This window comes from Eurosta solidaginis, chromosome 3 (assembly GCF_040869045.1).
Source record: "Eurosta solidaginis isolate ZX-2024a chromosome 3, ASM4086904v1, whole genome shotgun sequence".
Classification (NCBI taxonomy): Eukaryota; Metazoa; Arthropoda; class Insecta; order Diptera; family Tephritidae; genus Eurosta; species Eurosta solidaginis.
This window is the reverse complement of record NC_090321.1, coordinates 251,186,262-251,204,592: the sequence shown is the minus strand read 5'-3', so window position 1 is coordinate 251,204,592 and position 18,331 is coordinate 251,186,262. Positions and strand designations below refer to the sequence as shown.

At 38.8% G+C, this 18,331-nt stretch overlaps 1 protein-coding gene across 1 annotated transcript in view; it reads left to right on the top strand.

Moving 5' to 3' along the window:
- LOC137247075 (trypsin-2-like) overlaps window positions 1-12,959 on the top strand; it is a 190,444-nt gene extending 177,485 nt beyond the window's left edge. Inside the window, exon 2 of the mRNA XM_067778142.1 lies at window positions 12,795-12,959. Coding sequence (XP_067634243.1) covers window positions 12,795-12,802 — 8 coding nt within the window. The 3' untranslated portion in view covers window positions 12,803-12,959. The remainder of the gene's footprint in view (window positions 1-12,794) is intronic.
- Window positions 12,960-18,331: the final 5,372 nt, after the last annotated feature.

Genomic DNA, 18,331 nt, shown 5'->3' with positions numbered 1-18,331 from the left:
TTCCATTCTTGTACGTATTATGTGTTCCAAATCGGACCACAAATACGATTTTTGTGAATATCTCCATCCTTGAGCCACCTAGCGGGGATTTTTTTCATAGGTCGCTTTCCATTCTTGTACGTATTATGTTTTCCAAATATGAGCCAAATCGGACCACAAATACGATTTTTGTGAATATCTCGATCCTTGCGCCACCTAGCGGGGATTTTTTTCAAAGGTCGTTTTCCATTCTTGTACGTATTATGTATTCCAAATCGGACCACAAATACGATTTTTGTGAATATATCGATCCATGAGCCACCTAGCGGGGATTTTTTTTCATAGGTCGCTTTCCATTCTTGTACGTTCCAAATCGGACAACAAATACGATTTTTGTGAATATCTCCATCCTTGAGCCACCTAGCGGGGATTTTTTTCATAGGTCGCTTTCCATTCTTGTAAGTATTATGTTTTCCAAATATGAGCCAAATCGGACCACAAATACGATTTTTGTGAATATCTCAATCCTTGCGCCACCTATCGGGGATTTTTTCATAGGTCGCTTTCCATTCTTGTACGTATTATGTGTTCCAAATATGAGCCAAACCACAAATACTATTTTTGTGAATATCTCCATCCTTGAGCCACCTAGCGGCGATTGTTTTTCTTATTATTGCATTGTCTTCGGGTTCTGAACTATATTCGAAGTTTCAAGCTTGTAGCTTATCGGGAAGTTACTTAAATTTCAATTACAAAAAAGTGCTGCCTGTCCAACCAGCCTGTCAAATCAATCTAAATAAAACCGTTTAAAAAGCAGGAGTGCCTTTCAGGCGATTTCGCTCATTTTCAGAGCAAACAGTTTTAGCTATGAAAAAAATGTTTATGCCAAATTTCGTTCAGAGCGGGAGATTTTTGTTCTACTTATGCCATTAAAATTATTTTGGAAATCCTAACAAAAAAAGGGGACGGTCATGTCCATTTTCAATTTTTGCCTAAGTACCATACCACTGATGTAGAATATCAGTCAAATGTAGTTAAATACCAAAGATTTATTGCGAACTTTGTTAAGGTTAGACCTTTAGGAAAAGTGAGTTGGCCTTTAACTGATTTTGATTATCTTGATATCAGCCTTTATAATTTGGTAAGAATAGAGTCTCTGCCAAATTTCAATGAAATATCTTTAACGGCTTTTTATAACTTCCAAATTTCCTTCTTCTAAATCTGGGTGGTGCCACGCCCATATTCCAAAATTGGAAACGAAGCTCTGCCTAAAATCTCTTCGGAGGTTATCGCGCCTTACATTGGTTTATTTATTTTTTTTATTTTAGCGACAGCGGACTCCTCTTTGCTAGAGATGAATAAAAATAAATGTAAGGCGCGATAACATACGAGGAGATCTAAGGCCGAGTTTCTCTTCCAATTTGCTTCGTGCCTCTCTTGATTTTCCCTACAAATTGGCCGGACGGGACCTACATGTTTTATGCCGACTCAGAACGGCATCTGCACTGAGAGTCTTTCATGGCAGAAATACACCCGGAGCGCTTGCCAAACACTGCCGAGGGACGACCCCACTTAGAAAAATTTTCTTCTAATTGAAAACCTTATTTCTAAAATTTTGATGTTGCTTTGCCCGAGGTGTGAACCCAGGGCATACGGTGTGGTAGGCGGAGCACGCTACCATCAAACCACGGTGGCCGCCATGCTACGGATGAGGGACCAAGAAAACACAACATCACTGGCGGTGTCCTTTCGGTATCTCTTCTAGGGCCAACGCTATGATATATGACAATGGCCACGAAACTGGAATTATGTAATGACGCCGTGTGAAGAATAAAGAAATGGCTGACGAACATGTGGCTGGGAAAGACTAGCAGTAAGACAAAAGTGATGTTGGTGACCTAAAAGCGGACTTTGGACGAGTAAGTTATCATAGGAGATTATAAAATAAAGTCAAAACCTTTCTTGAAATATTTAAGAGTAAACATTGACTCAAAACTAACTATAAAGTAGCACTTAAAGGCGATGGGGGAGAAAGTATCTAGAGTTAGTGGAGCCATAACGGGAATAAAGCCCAACGTCTGCGGCGTAGGCGAAGCTATCCTTCAGCTTTTATCCAAGGTAACCAGCTCGATAATATTATCTGCAGCACCTGTTTGGAACGGACATAAAATGACCAAAAATATATACTAGCAGCCTACCGTATTACTGCTATACGAATAGCATTTGTTTATCGATCGGTGTCCGACGACGCAATCCTAGTTTTATCTCGAAAAGCCGATCTGTATGGCATTGTAATCGGCCGACCATTTGAAAATGACAACAAAAGCGCAAGGCCACGAATATTAGTTAAGTGGCAAGAATCACGGAAAGGGCGCTGAACCTTCATATTAGTTCGGAATGTACTAGAATGGTTCGAGCGGAAGCATCGTGACCTAAACTACCACTCCATGTAGATATTGAATGGGCACGGTGGTTACAAAGGGTATCTACATAGGCGTAGGATAGAGGAGGATCTACATAGGCCTAGGATAGAGGAGGATCATTTCTGTCCACACTGTCCAACCGAATTGGAAAAATCAGAACACGTGATATTTTATTGCCCTCAATTTCGCAGCGAACGATTTTTGGATCGAGAGTTTTTGAAGAGAAGACTTTCATTAGGAATTTAGTTTCCTTGGTATGCTGAGTCATACAATATTGGACTGCGGTGAGTAAAATGGCATTTCTAGTGATGACGCGATTGACGCGTGCCGAAAGGGAGCGCAGGGAAATGCGCATGAGAAGCAGTGGTAAACCGCCCTGAGCCATATCCTTACTTTGTCATGGCGGCTGTATTTTTCCTTGAATCTTCTAAGAGGACAAGTTATGTTGTACGCAGCTATTAGCGCTTTTGATAACACGTTGCTGCACTCCTCTAACCTCTATACGATGATAGATAACCTCTGTTGGTTGCCCTAGTCTTTCTCATGTTGTTTTATCACCATGACTGCAGCTTTAAACCTGATTTCAGTATTTGCATACTAAACGTAGCACACGCGCGCTGAATACAGAAACCTTTCCGCAAAATGAAGACCATGGCTCGTGTATCAGAGCTACATCAAAAAAACTCCCCTGATATCCTCCGTGGCCACTTTACTGTGCTCAATGGTTTATCTGTAAGACTCGCAGCGCGATTGAGCTGTTTGTGCCTACATATTTCCCGCCACTGCGCTAACGCAGTGGATTTTGCCGTTGATTTCAGGCTTTCGAGAGCCGTCACCACCTTCTCTGCTGGTAGCGTCTTATGGTTATTTTTACGACTCGTCGCATCGTTGAAGTATTTTTCCGCCTTCAACCTTGTATCTTCATGTTTTTGAAGGTCTGGATCAACTATCTGCAGGCATTCTAAAGTCGCGTTGTTTGTGCAGATATCAGTTTAAACCCATTGTACCACTGAATTTCTAAACTCCTATAAAAATCGTCTAGTAATCATTAAATTTTATTTATATGTGAAAGATGCACAGACCCTTAAATCTGTAACAAATTAACGTCTCACTTATACTTAACACCAGATGTTAATTATATTAACCCACTTATCTTCGAGCAGTGTTCCAACTCTGGTTTTATGGCAGTATACAATAGATCACATGATTAGTTTGGGAACATATGGAACTTAATTAGTGGGGTACGTGTATTTTTCCGTATTTACTTTGGTTTTATGGCAGTATACAATAGACCACATGACTAGTTTGGGAACAAATGGAACTTAATTAGTGGGGTGCGTGTACTTTTCCGTATTTACTTTGGTTTTATGGTAGTATACAATAGATCTGATAATTACTTTGGGAAAAAATAGAACTTAATAAGTGGGATATGTGTATTTCCGTATTTAATCATTAAATATACGATCATGGTATCAATAACAAGTTCAACTGTGAAAATACATATACATATTAGGGTGGTTAAAAAATCTGCAGTTTTTTAGAGACCTAGGGACTCTGCAATTATGTTGTCTATGCAAAATCTCAGCACTGTAGAACATATGGAAGGCAGTGCTCAATAAGGTTTAGATTAGGATTGACTGGCCGGTCCATGATTACCTCACATAGACCGTAGTGTTACCTGAAGTATATTTAATGGCCAAACTGAAAAACTCTATCAAACACCAGGACTTATGTTATTAAATAACCCCGGCCTATTTGCAAATACTAGTAGTTTTCCAGGACCTACGCCACTTGCGGCTTCTAGATCTGACAACTGTATCACTCCTAATAGCTGGTGTTGTAGCCTGGCAATCACAGGGCACGATCTCATAACGTCTTCGATCGTTTCCTTCTCCAATCCGCACTTCTTACATCAGTGCTATCACTGACCGAGCTTAATTTAACTGTGACACCAGAAACTAGTATCCAGTCAGAATATCACTCGTGAGTCTACAGTCCTCTCTTTTCAATGATATAAGCAACATTGTTCGTCTAAGGTTATAAAACCTAAACATGGTCGACCATGTGCACCTCTCTTTTTCTCTTAATCTCATCCAATCTAATTATGACGTCTACGGAGCAAGCTCCATGAGATGCGCCCTTTTCAGCTATTTCATCCGCTTTTTTTTCCAATATTTTCCCATATGCCCTGGGACCTAATGTAGATGTATGCTTTTCCCGTCCCGGTTCTACTTTGGAACCACCTGTGTACACATGTATTGCCTCGTCCGCCATTTGAGCACCTTTGCGCCAAACATCGACCTCTATTGTGGCTTAAAGAGCAACCATGACGTGCAGATAGGGAGTTAGGGAGTCTGTTTGTCCTGTAGTTGATGACGCTATACTGTATGTTCTGCGCTCAAGCTGCCCCGAGGCACTGAGTCTCGTTGGAGTTGTTAATGCTGTATTCTTTGCTACCAGGTCTTCTAGTGGAATGTGCGGAATGGCATACAGAGCAGTCGTCAGGGTTATTTTCATTGCTCCCGTAATGCTAGGCACTAATAGCCTGGATTACCTCTCTAATTTTTAAAGTAGGTTCTTTTTTGTGTTCATGTCCACCAAACAAGAACTCCATGGTAAAGGATAGGGTTTACAATCACCGTAAATATCCAATGAAAAAGAGAGGTTGATAAACTCCGCGTACACCCCAACAATCTTTTACATACATAAAGTTTAAACATTTCTTTTGCCTGTCTTCTAATAAAACTCAGCCCATTGCTTCACCATGGCGGCTTTGCTTTTGTCCTGAGTCTTTTAGAGGGCAAGCGCTCATTTAAGCGTCCTTGTTAGGAAATCATTGGACTCTTCCAGTTGCTCCACCTTGGCAACCTCTTCGGGTTGTCCCAGTTTTGTTTCTAAATGTTTCTATAATTTCGTTAAATTTTTTGACCTAGGGTTTCTAAACGTTCCTCCCTTCTCTACCCTCTTTAGGGGGATGCTCAAGCTGATATACGCATGATCGGAGAAGAATGATCTAGCAAGACCCATGCAATAATACATTGATATATCACATTCAGAGCTCAATGTAATATCAAGAACATTGCTGGATGTTGGAACAATGTATGTATGTAACAAAATAGAGATTCGCTTCTCTCATTCGTATCTCCTCCTCTCCACTCAGCATAATGGGCCATGTAGCAGTATACCAGGATAAAGGTCTGCTTATTCTTCTGCTCAACGGCCACCACTGCGAGGTCCTCAGTATTATAATTAGGCAGCATATATGAATACAGCTGTTTTCTTACCATGACTGCAGCTCGCACCCTTCCTTCCGTTTGCGCCAAACCGCGCCGCCAAATCCGCGCGCGGTGAGTACAGAACTTTTCCTCTCGATGAGATTCACGACCCTTGGATCAGCGCCACATCAAACGAACCCTCCTCAAGGGTTAGAAAGAGGTTCGCTAGATGCCACTTTACTTTGTTTATCTGTAAAACTCGCAGCACCATTCGGCTGTTTATTTTTGCTCCTCGACCACCTTCGTCATGACATCGTCGTCCTCCTCTTTCCCGTTTGGGTTAAGGCTGTCGTTTGAGGCCCTCTTCAGCCTCTCCCTCTTGTAGCAAATTACGATTGGTTTCTCGGGACTTCTTTTCCCGGGTCGTAAATGCTGTGTTGTGTGTTTCTCTGTGCGAATCGCAGCACCATTTGTCTGTTGGTCTTCTTCTAACACCTTCGTAGTGACATCCGCATCCTCCATCCTGCCCCTTTTCTTTAAAGTTCTTGAGGTCCTTTTCGCCTCCGTTAATATTGTTATCTTCTTTTCCTGAGTCGCATGTAAATTTTTTTTCTTTTTGCCTATACCCTTGGACATTTTGCCTAGTTGCGTGTACAGTATATCCTCCGCCTGCTTGTTTATTTGGAAGATGTAGAACTGACCTGCCTCCGTAGGTCGAGATACAGTAGGCCGAGATTAGTATATCCTCCGACTTCATCACGCATGCTATCCATACTTCAACTTTGTGCGTGGAACCGCCCACTTGGTACCGTGGGGATTTGCGTTTTATCCACCAGCTCAAACCACTAAAGCACCACTAATCTTTCTCCCCGTGTCCGGCGCATCGCTTAATGCGTTTTTGTCATCTTTCGCTTGCAACTGAGTCCTCCCCTTATCATCGTCCCTATTAAAATGAGATAATAAGTCGTTCATCTTGTTCGCCCGACCACCTTCCCGACAAGGCGGGCTCGGCGATACTTCCAGAGTTGGCCCGGTATCGGGAAGACTCCGTTCGAATACAACCGAATATATCCCCTGACTGCAAATCGTTCAATAGGCACGATCCGCATAACACACTGGATTAGGAGGATGACAGTGCACACGAAAACTTGAGTATATATTGAGCTATCATATTGGAATTTGGTATATGCATTCCTTGGCACTCATCTCCCACGGCTGTTAAAAATTAGCGAGATATAACCGCCTCCAAATTTTAACTCGTATATACATATATAACATTTTAAAAAACACAAAAAACCTGATTTAGTAAATAATACACCTAGAATGTTGAAATTTGATGTGTAGACCGATATTGAGACTCTTGATAAAAACATGAAAAAATTTTAGAAAACAGGCGTGGCGCCACCCATTTGTGATAAAATCAATTTTAAAAATATTTCTAATCATAAATCAAAAGCAGTTAAACCTATCATAACAAAATTCGACAGAGAGATTGCCTTTACTATAAGAAATGCTTCGAAAAAAATTAACGCAATCGGTTAAGGAACACGCCCACTTTTACGGCTAAGCTACTTTCTAAGTTTCGGAAGCCATAACTCGAAGAAAAATTTACATATCGTAATTAATTTGGGAATACATACTTTCTTTATAGCAGAAAATATTTCTAGTAAAAATGGAGCCCAGGGTTATTTTTTATATGCGCGGCCGAAGGCCGCCTATGCAGAAAGGTGTTCTACGCAGACTTGTTCCATTTATTTTTTACTTTTAATAAATTATGTTAATTTCATAAAAAATGCGATTTTTTAAAATAAATTACGTTTACTTCGACAACACTATTCAAGTTTTCTTGTAAATGTAACTTTTACATATGTACATAATAGTTTGCTGTATTTTTCAAATCTCATTGTAACTGATTATATAGTATAAAGATACGATTTCAAATTTTGATTTGGGATTTATTCAATTTTTTTGGGACTTATTTCATTTGGGAGTTATTTCATTTTTTTTTTTTTTTTTTGGGACTTGTGGTTTCATTATGAAATAACTGGCAAATATTGGGAGTTATTTCATTTCCTTCTTTGGGAGTTATTTCATTTTTATTGGGACTTATTTCATTGGGAGTTATTTCATGGGAGTTATTTCATTTGGGAGTTATTTCACTGCACCGTAAATGTGTATATGTACGGGCCCGCAAAATGTGTCATAGGTGATCCTGACGGACCCTTGCGAATTTCCGAACAGATCAGTTGATCCATAACCAGTATGCCAATGCGACCAACTTTTAATAAATTACTTGGGCCGATTATATTGGTGACGGCTGCAGTGCTATTCAGTAACGTATGATAACGTTGGCGACAAATGCGGCATACATGAGAGCTGTTGCATCGAGTTTTCAGGTGACCCGTACGTAAGAGGTTCAAGCAGAGATGCGAATCTTTGGCGAATTTTAATTTTCCTGCAGAATCTAGGTGATTGAATTTCTCACAATTGTAGACTTTGCGGGTGCCCTTACAACAAGGACAGCTAGAGTTGTTCTGCTCCAAAAGTGCGTGAAAAACCTTGTTAAATTTGATACCGTAATGGACTTACTTGCTTGTGGCGGAACTGCTGATGATAGCGTCGACAGTGATCTACACCTTGTCTCTAGAAACACCACTAATTGTTCGAATGTTGGCGGTCATCACAAACAAGTGATAACTCCCACTGCTTCCTAGTCTCAAATGCAAGTTTATTAACCACCACGATTTTTCACACAACCTAAAGCATTTGGCGGCCGCCGTGGTGTGATGGTAGCGTGCTCCGCAATCCACACTGAAAATCCTGGATTCACGTCACGGGCAAAGAAACATCAAAATTTAAGAAACAATTTTTTTCAATTAGAAGAAAATTTTTCTAAGCGGGGTCGCCTCTCGACAGTGTTTGACAAGCACTCCGAGTGTATTTCTACCATGAAAAGCATTCGGTGAAAACTCACCTGCCTTGCAGATGCCGTTCGGAGTCGGCATTAAACAAGTAGGTCCCGTCCCGCCAATTTGTAGGATATGGATAAGAGTAGCACGACGCAAATTGGAAGAGAAGCTCGGACTAAAATCTCTTCAGAGGTTATCGCCCCTTACATTTATTTCTTTATAACAGGTCTTCATAATTTTGTTGGAGTTTTTGATTCTGGACAATAAACACATAATTTTTTCTACCGCCATATGCAGAAATCGTCGCCCGCTACCAAAAAGTAGGCTTAAATTAAATGTAAAAAGCACTCTTTAAAACGAAAATTTTTCAAGTCACCTACAAAGTCATTTCGACATGGTTCAAGCGGAACACGTATAGTGAATGTAACGTCAAATTCTTTACGCGTCTGACTTTGAAAATCTTTGATAGATGGATGAAAGTATCTATCGAAGACTAGATGAATTTCTGTTGGTGAAGTGTTACATACTCTTTGCAAGATGGATTCGGCCAACTTTCCACATGTTTGTGGGAGTGAGGCTCCAAGATGATATAAAAAAGAGAAACCGTCAGTTATATCCACATTAACAGAAGGGGACACGCTAGGTTGACGCTAGATATCAAAAGTTTTGCCAACGCTGATTTTCATTCATTTCTCCCGAATACTGAAATAATGCTGGAGGTACTGGAGTTAGTGGAAAAGTGAGACAAAAACATATCAAGTAGTGAACAGTCCACCAAGCGTAATTTACCTGATTCAGTGCAAAGAATAAGTTGCACATTTCATCGATGCTAATTATGTACAAGTCATATATATGCCATTTTACAATTTAACAGTTTGTACACTGTTGTTGTGTTTGTAGAATATTATAAGAATTAACCTATGAAAAAGGGATTTTTTGACCCCTAACTCCAAAATTTGAGGGTCTCTTAGAAACGCTAAGTACGCAGGTTTCATGTGCTCGACTAGACCAATGAATTGGGTATATCTCGCCAGGAGAATATTTGCACTTCCAGTGTAATTCATATTACATGATGTTGCACTAAAATGCAATTTTCTCAAAAAGCGCTCGGGGAATTTTCTTAAAATTTTATTGCTGAGCTTAATTTAACTCACAAAGAAGGAATCCGCAAAAAAACCGAGATAGTATGACTTCGGAATAAAACATAGTTCATGCATACCTTGTCCTTTGAACTCACTTGACAAGGGTTTCTTCCATGATAGGAGGTGGCAAGTCAGTACTTTTGAGGTCGGGGCGTTGCCAGCTTTCATAATTTGAAAATTTTATTTGAATACACTATGCAACATATTTTCGCCGAAAATTGACCTTTCATCTACGAATTACCACGATCCTGCCAAGGTAGGACCTGGCAAGTCTACGGTTTGAGGTTGCCCTAAATACAAATAAATAGGTGATATTGGTCTTGTTTCAATACAATATGCAACATGTTTTTTGCAGTGGGCTCCTGGACTAATTTGACACGTAACAATACTATAGTGCAAATAACAAAAGATTACAAAAACATTAAAGTCGTTCTGATCTCCTTCTATTAAGTTCAGCTCCCCATAAATCCTTTAATGCCATAAAAAATACATAACGTGATTTACATCCGAGGATATTTATGCCGAGCTTTTCTTCCAATTAGCGTCGTGCTACTTAAAATTTTCCTTATGAATTGAGGAGACGAGAAACTCATATCTTATGCCGATTCCGAACATCATCTGCAAGGCAGATGAATTAACACTGGGAAGCTTTTCATGGGAGAATACACTCGAAGTGCTTGCCCATTTAGAAAAACTATTTTCTAACTGAAAAAAATTTTTTGAAATGCCATAAGTCGATAAAAAAATCTTTTTAATAAATTGATGTTGGTGACGTTTCTCTTGAAATGTATCCTTAAAATATATACAAGATCACACAAATGGGTATATAATGATCGGTTTTGTCCAAACTTTCTTACTTGCATACTTCACTTTTGTTAAAAATTCCGAAAGGATGGAGTATACTCGATACCTTCTACTGAGTATGAGTACTAGTATCGATACTTTAATGCGAGTATTTTATATGAGTACCAGTATCTATACATTTTCTAAAAGTGCTATCACTTGTAGAAAAAGGATACCGTATTGCTTTTCGTAATGCTTCCGCCAAATTCTCGCTTCTACATTATGGTTTATTAGAAGCTCTGAAATACGTTTTTCATACTTATTTTGCATTTAATTTATGTTATGCCCACAAAGAAGGAAATATGTATGTATGTGTATTGGGTTGGGTCGATTTATATGGACGAAAGTTAACCTATATCGCGCCATCGATTTCTCGATAGGATTTGGGCTCAGGAAAAACAGTTCCACTACGCATACCCAAAAAAAAATAATTTTCGAGCCTGCGAAAAAAAAGTCGATTTTTCGACCAAAATTCTTCTAAATCTCAATAAACGACATTTTTTTTTTATTCAAAAAACTGCATTTACTAATTTTGCATTTGCCAATTAACACGAAAAAAATACATAAAAAATGATTTGGAGCTTTGAAAATGAAAAAAATCCATAAAAAATCTAAAAAATCGATGAAATTTCGCAGGCTCGAAAATTATTTTTATGGGTATGCGTAGTGGAACTTTTTTTCCTGAGCCCAAATCATATCGAAAAATCGATCGCGCGATATCGGTTAATAAATCGACCCAGTCTAATGTGTATTCATAACTATTGGGGCATTGTCTTTGACCGAATATGAACTTTACTCTCAACTCTTCCGAAATAAAATTAATAGTAAGGGGCTATATTTTATTTACTCTTATACAAACTCAACCGGTTAGGCTTTTTACCTTTCTTTCTCTTTTTGGTTTCTGCTTATTTGTATGAACGTAAATAAACAGTTCTATTGAACAACTGTTGGTCGAAATTTATCAATCTATCTTCTGATGTTCCACAAGGTAGCCATCTTGGTCCAGTGATATTCCTACTGTTCATTAATGACCTACCAAGTGTTTTATTATACCTATTTGCACAACAGAGGATAGAGCACTTCCTCAGTCGGATCTGAACAGCCTAGTTGTACGGTGTAATGAAAACCGCATGTCAATAAACCTTCCGAAGTCTAAGTTCATATGTTTTACACGGAAAACCGTCCAATCCCATGAGTATGCGATTAGAGACTATGTTATCAATCACCAACTTCAGTGACCTAGGTGTTACAATAGACCCTAAGCTAGATTTTAAATTACATATTGAAACTTGATTTAATAGGGCTAAAGGTACTTTGGTGTTCGTTAAAATATGGTCTAAGGTATTCAATTACCTTTACGTTACTAAAACTCTTTTTACATCATCGGTGAGGCCGATATTAGAATATGATAATCTCGAGCCCGCGTTATCATATTCATTGCGATAAACTGGAATCGGTCCAAAAACAATTTTTCGATATTTCATCGTTGTGTTTTTTCGAGTTAGACAAGGCTTCGTCGATTGAGCACAGTTTACCGAAACCCACAGAGTGGTTGCAGTTCTTTACCAACTGCGTATATCCAAGTTGGTATCCATCATAGGAGGGTCTCGCAAGGTCACGTTCTCTTGCTAGGGTTGCAACTTCATCCGGAAAATGAGATATGATTTCAAGTAGTCGGCCGGCCGGGATAAAGCGTGTCGAAGCTGAAGTAATGACTGCGAAACGCCTTGCCGGATATTTGTCGGAAACGGGGCACAACAAAAGATTATTTGTGAAGGTTTTATAGTCTTCCCAATTAGCTTTTTTGAAATAAATAAAAGTCCGCTTTTCAGAGGTGTTGAAATCAGCCGATCGCTGTATTGAAAGGAGTATGTGTAAGTAATCAAATCCAAAGGTAAGCATCGGCTAACAATCAACGCAGTTTATGAGTGCTGCGCTGACGATGGAAATATCTGGCGAGCTGTGACAGTGTCATCGGTATTTATCGTTCAAAAGGTCTTATTGTCTATTTCCTGTACTAGCTGCCTGCCTCTGAGGTCGACTAGGATGCCGTGATGCCGGGCATGGTTGTGTGCGTTAATATCGCCAAGGGTAAGACGGTTTTGTCACTAAGTAGCAGATATCAGGTCGATAGCCACTCATCCACGTTGGAGCATCGCAAGTTCGGAGGTCCGATCTGGCCATTACCTTTGTTTCTTGAATTGCTATACGGATATTATTTTTATTGACGTAATCAACTATCGCAGCAATATTTCAGATTAACCCGTTACAACTTAATTGCAGGATTCTGAAGTGGAACGAGTGGACAGTCGTCACTCTGGGGTAGGAGATGGATGGGCATCCCTTTGAAGGATTTAGGCTTTGTCGTTTGTGCTTTTCGACTGCTGCTGGAGTACCTGCTGTTGCTTCAAATACCTAGGTATTATAATTAACAACCGGATGAATTGGACTGAGCACATTCAGATATTAAAACAATACTTTTTATATACTATTCATCACTTCTATCGTCTCAAAAAGCTTTGCTCTATGTCCACATTAAAGGCTGTATACTATGGTGTATTTCAATGGAAATTGTAAAATGGTATCCACTGCTGGGGTGGGGCCTCGGCTAATAAATTGTCACCAGTTGTAAAAATTCAAAAGGGAATTATGACACGAATATGCAGTGCTAACCAAAGATCTCCTTCTATGTTATTCTTTCAGAGACTGGATATACTTCCGTGTCGCCATCTTTATTTATATAAAGTCCTAAAAACTGTCTTTATTAGATCTGGGTACCTCGAAAGCTTTCCCTCTGAAGTCTACAACCTAAGAAGTAATCTGCTTCCGTCGGTACAAATTCCTCATTCCAGGACGTCTCACTTTAGAAGTTTTTATACGTACACGTCGCGCAAAGTTTTCAACTCTCTTCCCGCTACTGCACAGACCATACGTAATCTTAACTTATTTCAAAAACAATTAAAAATTTATCTGCTTAGCTATAATCATTTTGAACTTGACACCTTGCTGAGGACTACATTGTAAACTTTACTTACTCCAAGTTTTTTTTATTTATTGTTTATTATTTATTATTTCTTTTTTCCTTTCTCACAACTTGAATTCAATATTTCAGTCTTAAATCAAAGTATTAATAGATGTACACCCCACACTAAATGTTAAAATAAGTTGAAAAAAAATATTGAAATGTCTTTCAGTACTATTTTACTACCTAATTTATTAAATGCCTTTTTCTTTTCTTTACTGCATTGAAGTTAAAGGTATCTTATACAATATTGTAATTTTTAAGTAATGATTTTGCATTAAGAAAAGGATTAATAATTAATTAATGAGTGAAAAAAAAAATGAAAAAATATTCAACAGAAACTGTTTGTTCAGCATTTCATTTCTCTCCCTAATGGGGACTATTCTCGCTTCACTATGTAGCTAGCTCTCTGTGGATATAAGAAGGCAGCCGTGTCGTTTCTGAGAGCGGTGTTTTGACAGGCCTCTATTTTCTTCCAGTAAGTATCCTTTAGGGTCGGCGGCCATATTAGGAATGCGTAGCATGCAAGCGACTGGCCAATTGTTTTGTAAATGGTAATGAGCGTATCTTTATCTTTACCCCAAGCGCTGCCGGCAAGAGAGTTGCGAATTTTGTTACGGCTCTGGATTCTAGGTATAGTTGCGGATGCGGTAACGTAATGCCGTCGACGTAGATGCCCAATATGGTCGACCTTTGTTTTGTGTATGTTGTAAATAAGGCCGCCTTTGATTTGGCCGGTGGCAATGTCAGGCTGGAGAAATTACACAGCTGATCGATGGGTGGGCTGGGACATGCAGACAATGGTTACCCTTCTGGTGGCAAAGGGATCTCCGATATGTTGAAGTTAAAAAAAAGCAGGGATAGAATACCACCTTATTTAATTCTTCTGGGCTTAGATGCTACGTTCTTGTGCTGCACCGATGTCTGCCGATCAGACAGATAATTTGCGGTGCACCTTTTGAGACTAGGTGGAAGATGGGACTCTAACAAGCCTTGCAATAAGGTGCCGTGGTTGACTGTATCAAAAGATTTTTATAAAACTATCTCTAATAGTATTGTTACGTACCATATATGTATGTATATGTGTATTGGAAATTTTTTTAAGATTAAAACTGTAAGCCCCATTTCGTCAAAATAGGCGAGGTCCTTATTCGCTTTTGATCGTCTCTATACATAATACCAAGGACCATATTTTCGCCATATTTGCAAAATGATATCAACGGCTTTTTATTAACGGTTTGCAAAACTTTTAAATATTATTCTGCTTAGTGTGGGCGGCGCCACGCCCGTTTTACAAAATTGTAATAAATTTATATAATACATCGTAACTTTTTGTTATCTACTCGACAAGTTTCACAATTTCATCAGTATGCTATGTTAAGGCATTGTTTCTTTTTCCATTTTTGAAAGTGGGCGTGGATATAATCTGATTTCGCCCATTTTCAGTACCGATATATCACCGACGATGGTGTAGAGCTATTAACTTCATCCACCAAAATTTCACAGTCGAACGAAAAAGCTATATTGCGTGACAAGTTAAAATTTATCGAAATTTTATAGAGCTAGCAGCTTTTCCGCCGTTGTTTGATGGTAGCGGGCTCCGCCTACCCCACCGACAATCCTGGGTTCACACCACGCGCAAAGCAACATCAAAATTTTAGAAACGCCTTCTGCCATGGAAAGCTCATCAGTGAAAACTCGTCTCCCATGCAGACGCCTTTCGGAGTCGGCATAAAATAAGTAGGTTCCGTCCCGCCAATTTGTATCAAAAATTAAAAAGGAGCACGACGAAAATTGGAAGAGAAGCCCGGATTTAAATCTGTTCGGAGGTTTTCGCGCCTTACGTTTATCTATAAAAAATAAAGATTTTCATAATTTTGTTGGAGTTTGTGATTCTGGACAATAAACACATATTTTTCTTTTACTACCATATGCAGAAATCGTCTCTCATTCTACCATTGCCAAAAAGTCGGGTCAAGTTAAACGCTTTTACCGCATCGTCGACGATCTCAATTTATGCTCAAGTTATGGTGCTAATGGACTGAAGTTTGTTGACCTTAAACACGTAGACCATCGGCGCTCGGTAAAGTATCGGGGAAAAGTATCGGGGTAAAGTCTCAATACTTTACTCAGTAGTCGTATTGCTCTATCACTAGTCAGGAGGAGCTCGATCGTCTTTCTTCATATTCTCCGCCACTCCGCACACACAATGCAATTTAACTGCTGATTTCGGACTCTTTCGGACACTATTTATACTTTTTTTATGGTTTCAGAAATAATTCAAAACCAGGTGAACAAACAGTTTTCGTTCCACCTCATAACAAAGTCAAGATAATTAAGTATATTATTTGCTAAATTGTTTGTTATTCTATTTCAAAAAAAAAAATATTTCTTTTATTTGCTTATATGTTTATGTGTATTAGGGTGTTTCAAAATATTATAGTGAAAAAAAAACTGCAAAATCATGGGTCATTTAGAAGGCAGTACCCAATTCTGTTTGAAACAAATAGAAACGTAAATTTTTTTACAATTTATGAAAAAAAATGCCTTACTATATTTGGTTATTTTAAATTAAGAATCTTTTTGAAAATAAATTCATTTTAGAGGAAACACAAATTATCAAGATTAAATCCTTATATTTTGCCTATGGAAGTACGGTTTCTGAAGGCTTTCCAAAACGGCCTTTTTTTGGTTCAGTCGGAACTTGTATTCGATTGGCCTCTACAATCTGCAGCAACAACTGTTTTCCTCCTCATCATTTGTTATGACTTCGTTAAAATCTTGAATAAATTTAAAAACTCTTTGATTTTATTAGCTATACTTCTCTTTTTTTAATTCTGGCTCCTGTTCCCATTAACTGGGGTGTTTATTTGAAAAAATTTGCTTAATGTTTAGCTTAGTAAACAACAGCATTATTCCACTATTAGCAAAGTCGGTCAATTTACATTTATCATTTAGTAAATTGGCATTACTTCTAATATTTCTTAGTGATTCAGGGACGGACATCTTATTCACAATGTTCACTTTATTTTCATAGTTCGCTTTCTTGGAATAAAGGTGATAATCCGAGCAGTTCCTTGGATAGGTACCATAAATGTTACTGCAATGCTTTCTTGCAATTTTAGTTATCTCTTCATCAATTTCGTTATATTTTTCAACCTTTTTTCAAAAAACTAGGCCATATCGAGCTGCATTACTGCTGATTTGATGGGATCAAGGGGTTGTGTAGCGCAATATATAGCTTCTCCAGCCCAATTGTCACCTCACCTTCGAGCGGCGAATCCCGTTTCACCAACAGACGAGGCCTTGGCGACTCCAAGCTCCTCATGGAACTTGGGGGTGGGGAGGGAGGGATGGCCTGAAGGTTTAATGTGGCCATATAAATCGTTCCCGAGATGGTGGGGCCAGCACCTTAATGGTGCTGTGTTACCGGAGCGTATCGGATCTGTATCCGACAAAGGACCATCACATCGGTAACACTCGCCAAAGCCTTCGGGCAGTAACCTAATCGCTACAACAACAACAACAACTGCTGATTTGATTATTTTCACAGCTTTTTACGTACAAAAGTGCTCCAAAATGGATAAACCTGTCCCAAGGTAAGGTCCTTGACTATGGAAAAGAAACAATTTATATGCTGAGCCATCCTGCGAGCGTGATGTATAGGCCCAGGTGCTCTCCAGTGAACTTTTTATTTTGGTTGCCCCAACACCAATATCGTCAGTTCAATAAGTTCGAGGTAGTCAAATCGATGTGCAATGGAATCCTGCATTATTCCTTAACTCAACTTCTCCAGGAGAAAAAATTGTGGTGTGTGGTCTGATCGAACACCTTTTTTCTAAGACTCTTTAACCTTTTAAATATGGGAGTTTCAGGTGAACTTGAAGCTCCCGAACATAAGGTAATACTATTGCCATTATGTGAGGGACACACGGTAACCATAGAAGTTCATTCTTCAGCTGTTTTTCATTGAAAATGCATTCACCACTCTTGATACCATTATCTTAGGCTGTTATATCGTAGCTCGCACCAATTGCTTTATCGTTGAGATCCAATGTCATAAGAGTTTTAAGTACTGCATCTCCAGTTTCCTAGCATGTTGCACTACCCGCTTTTTGGCACCCCCAGCAATTTCTCATTTCCATCAGATAAGTAAACTAGTACTGGTAGCCTATCCATATTTTGTGAACTTGAAATATCAGGCAAGATTTCGCCGTCTTAGTTAACGCAAATTGTCACTTTGATATCTTCTAGGTAACACATCAACTCTGTCGAAAATGTGCCTTGCTGCTTCTCGTTACTTCTTGAAATCGGAAATGCCGGCTGATCATGGTCAAGTGCGGCGGGAATAGGAATAAGCCCTCTCATATAAGCAGTTTCTCGTATCTTATGACTGATGAGTATATTGCACGTATTTTTATTTAGAAATATTTATCGAGCCACACTCGCCCCATCTTATATGAAAAACTAGACAACTTCCAACTTTTGTTGTAGGCAAAGCATAAAAAGAGGAATTCGACATTTGCTTTGGCTAAGGCTATTTTCACAATTTGCAAGTGAAATTATTTTTTCCACTCATTAGTAATTTTCTAACATTTTTCATCGTTCAAAACTACATTTTTACATATGAATAGGTGAGAAAATTTGTTAGCAAGTTTTTTGTTTCATAGTGAGAATGTTAACAAGAGTGCTCCGAGAAATTTCCTTTTCACATAAATTAAATAGGATTCAATTGCTAAGTTTGAAGTTCCTTTATATTAACAACGCAACATCTTTCGTGATTATGGCGATGCTACCG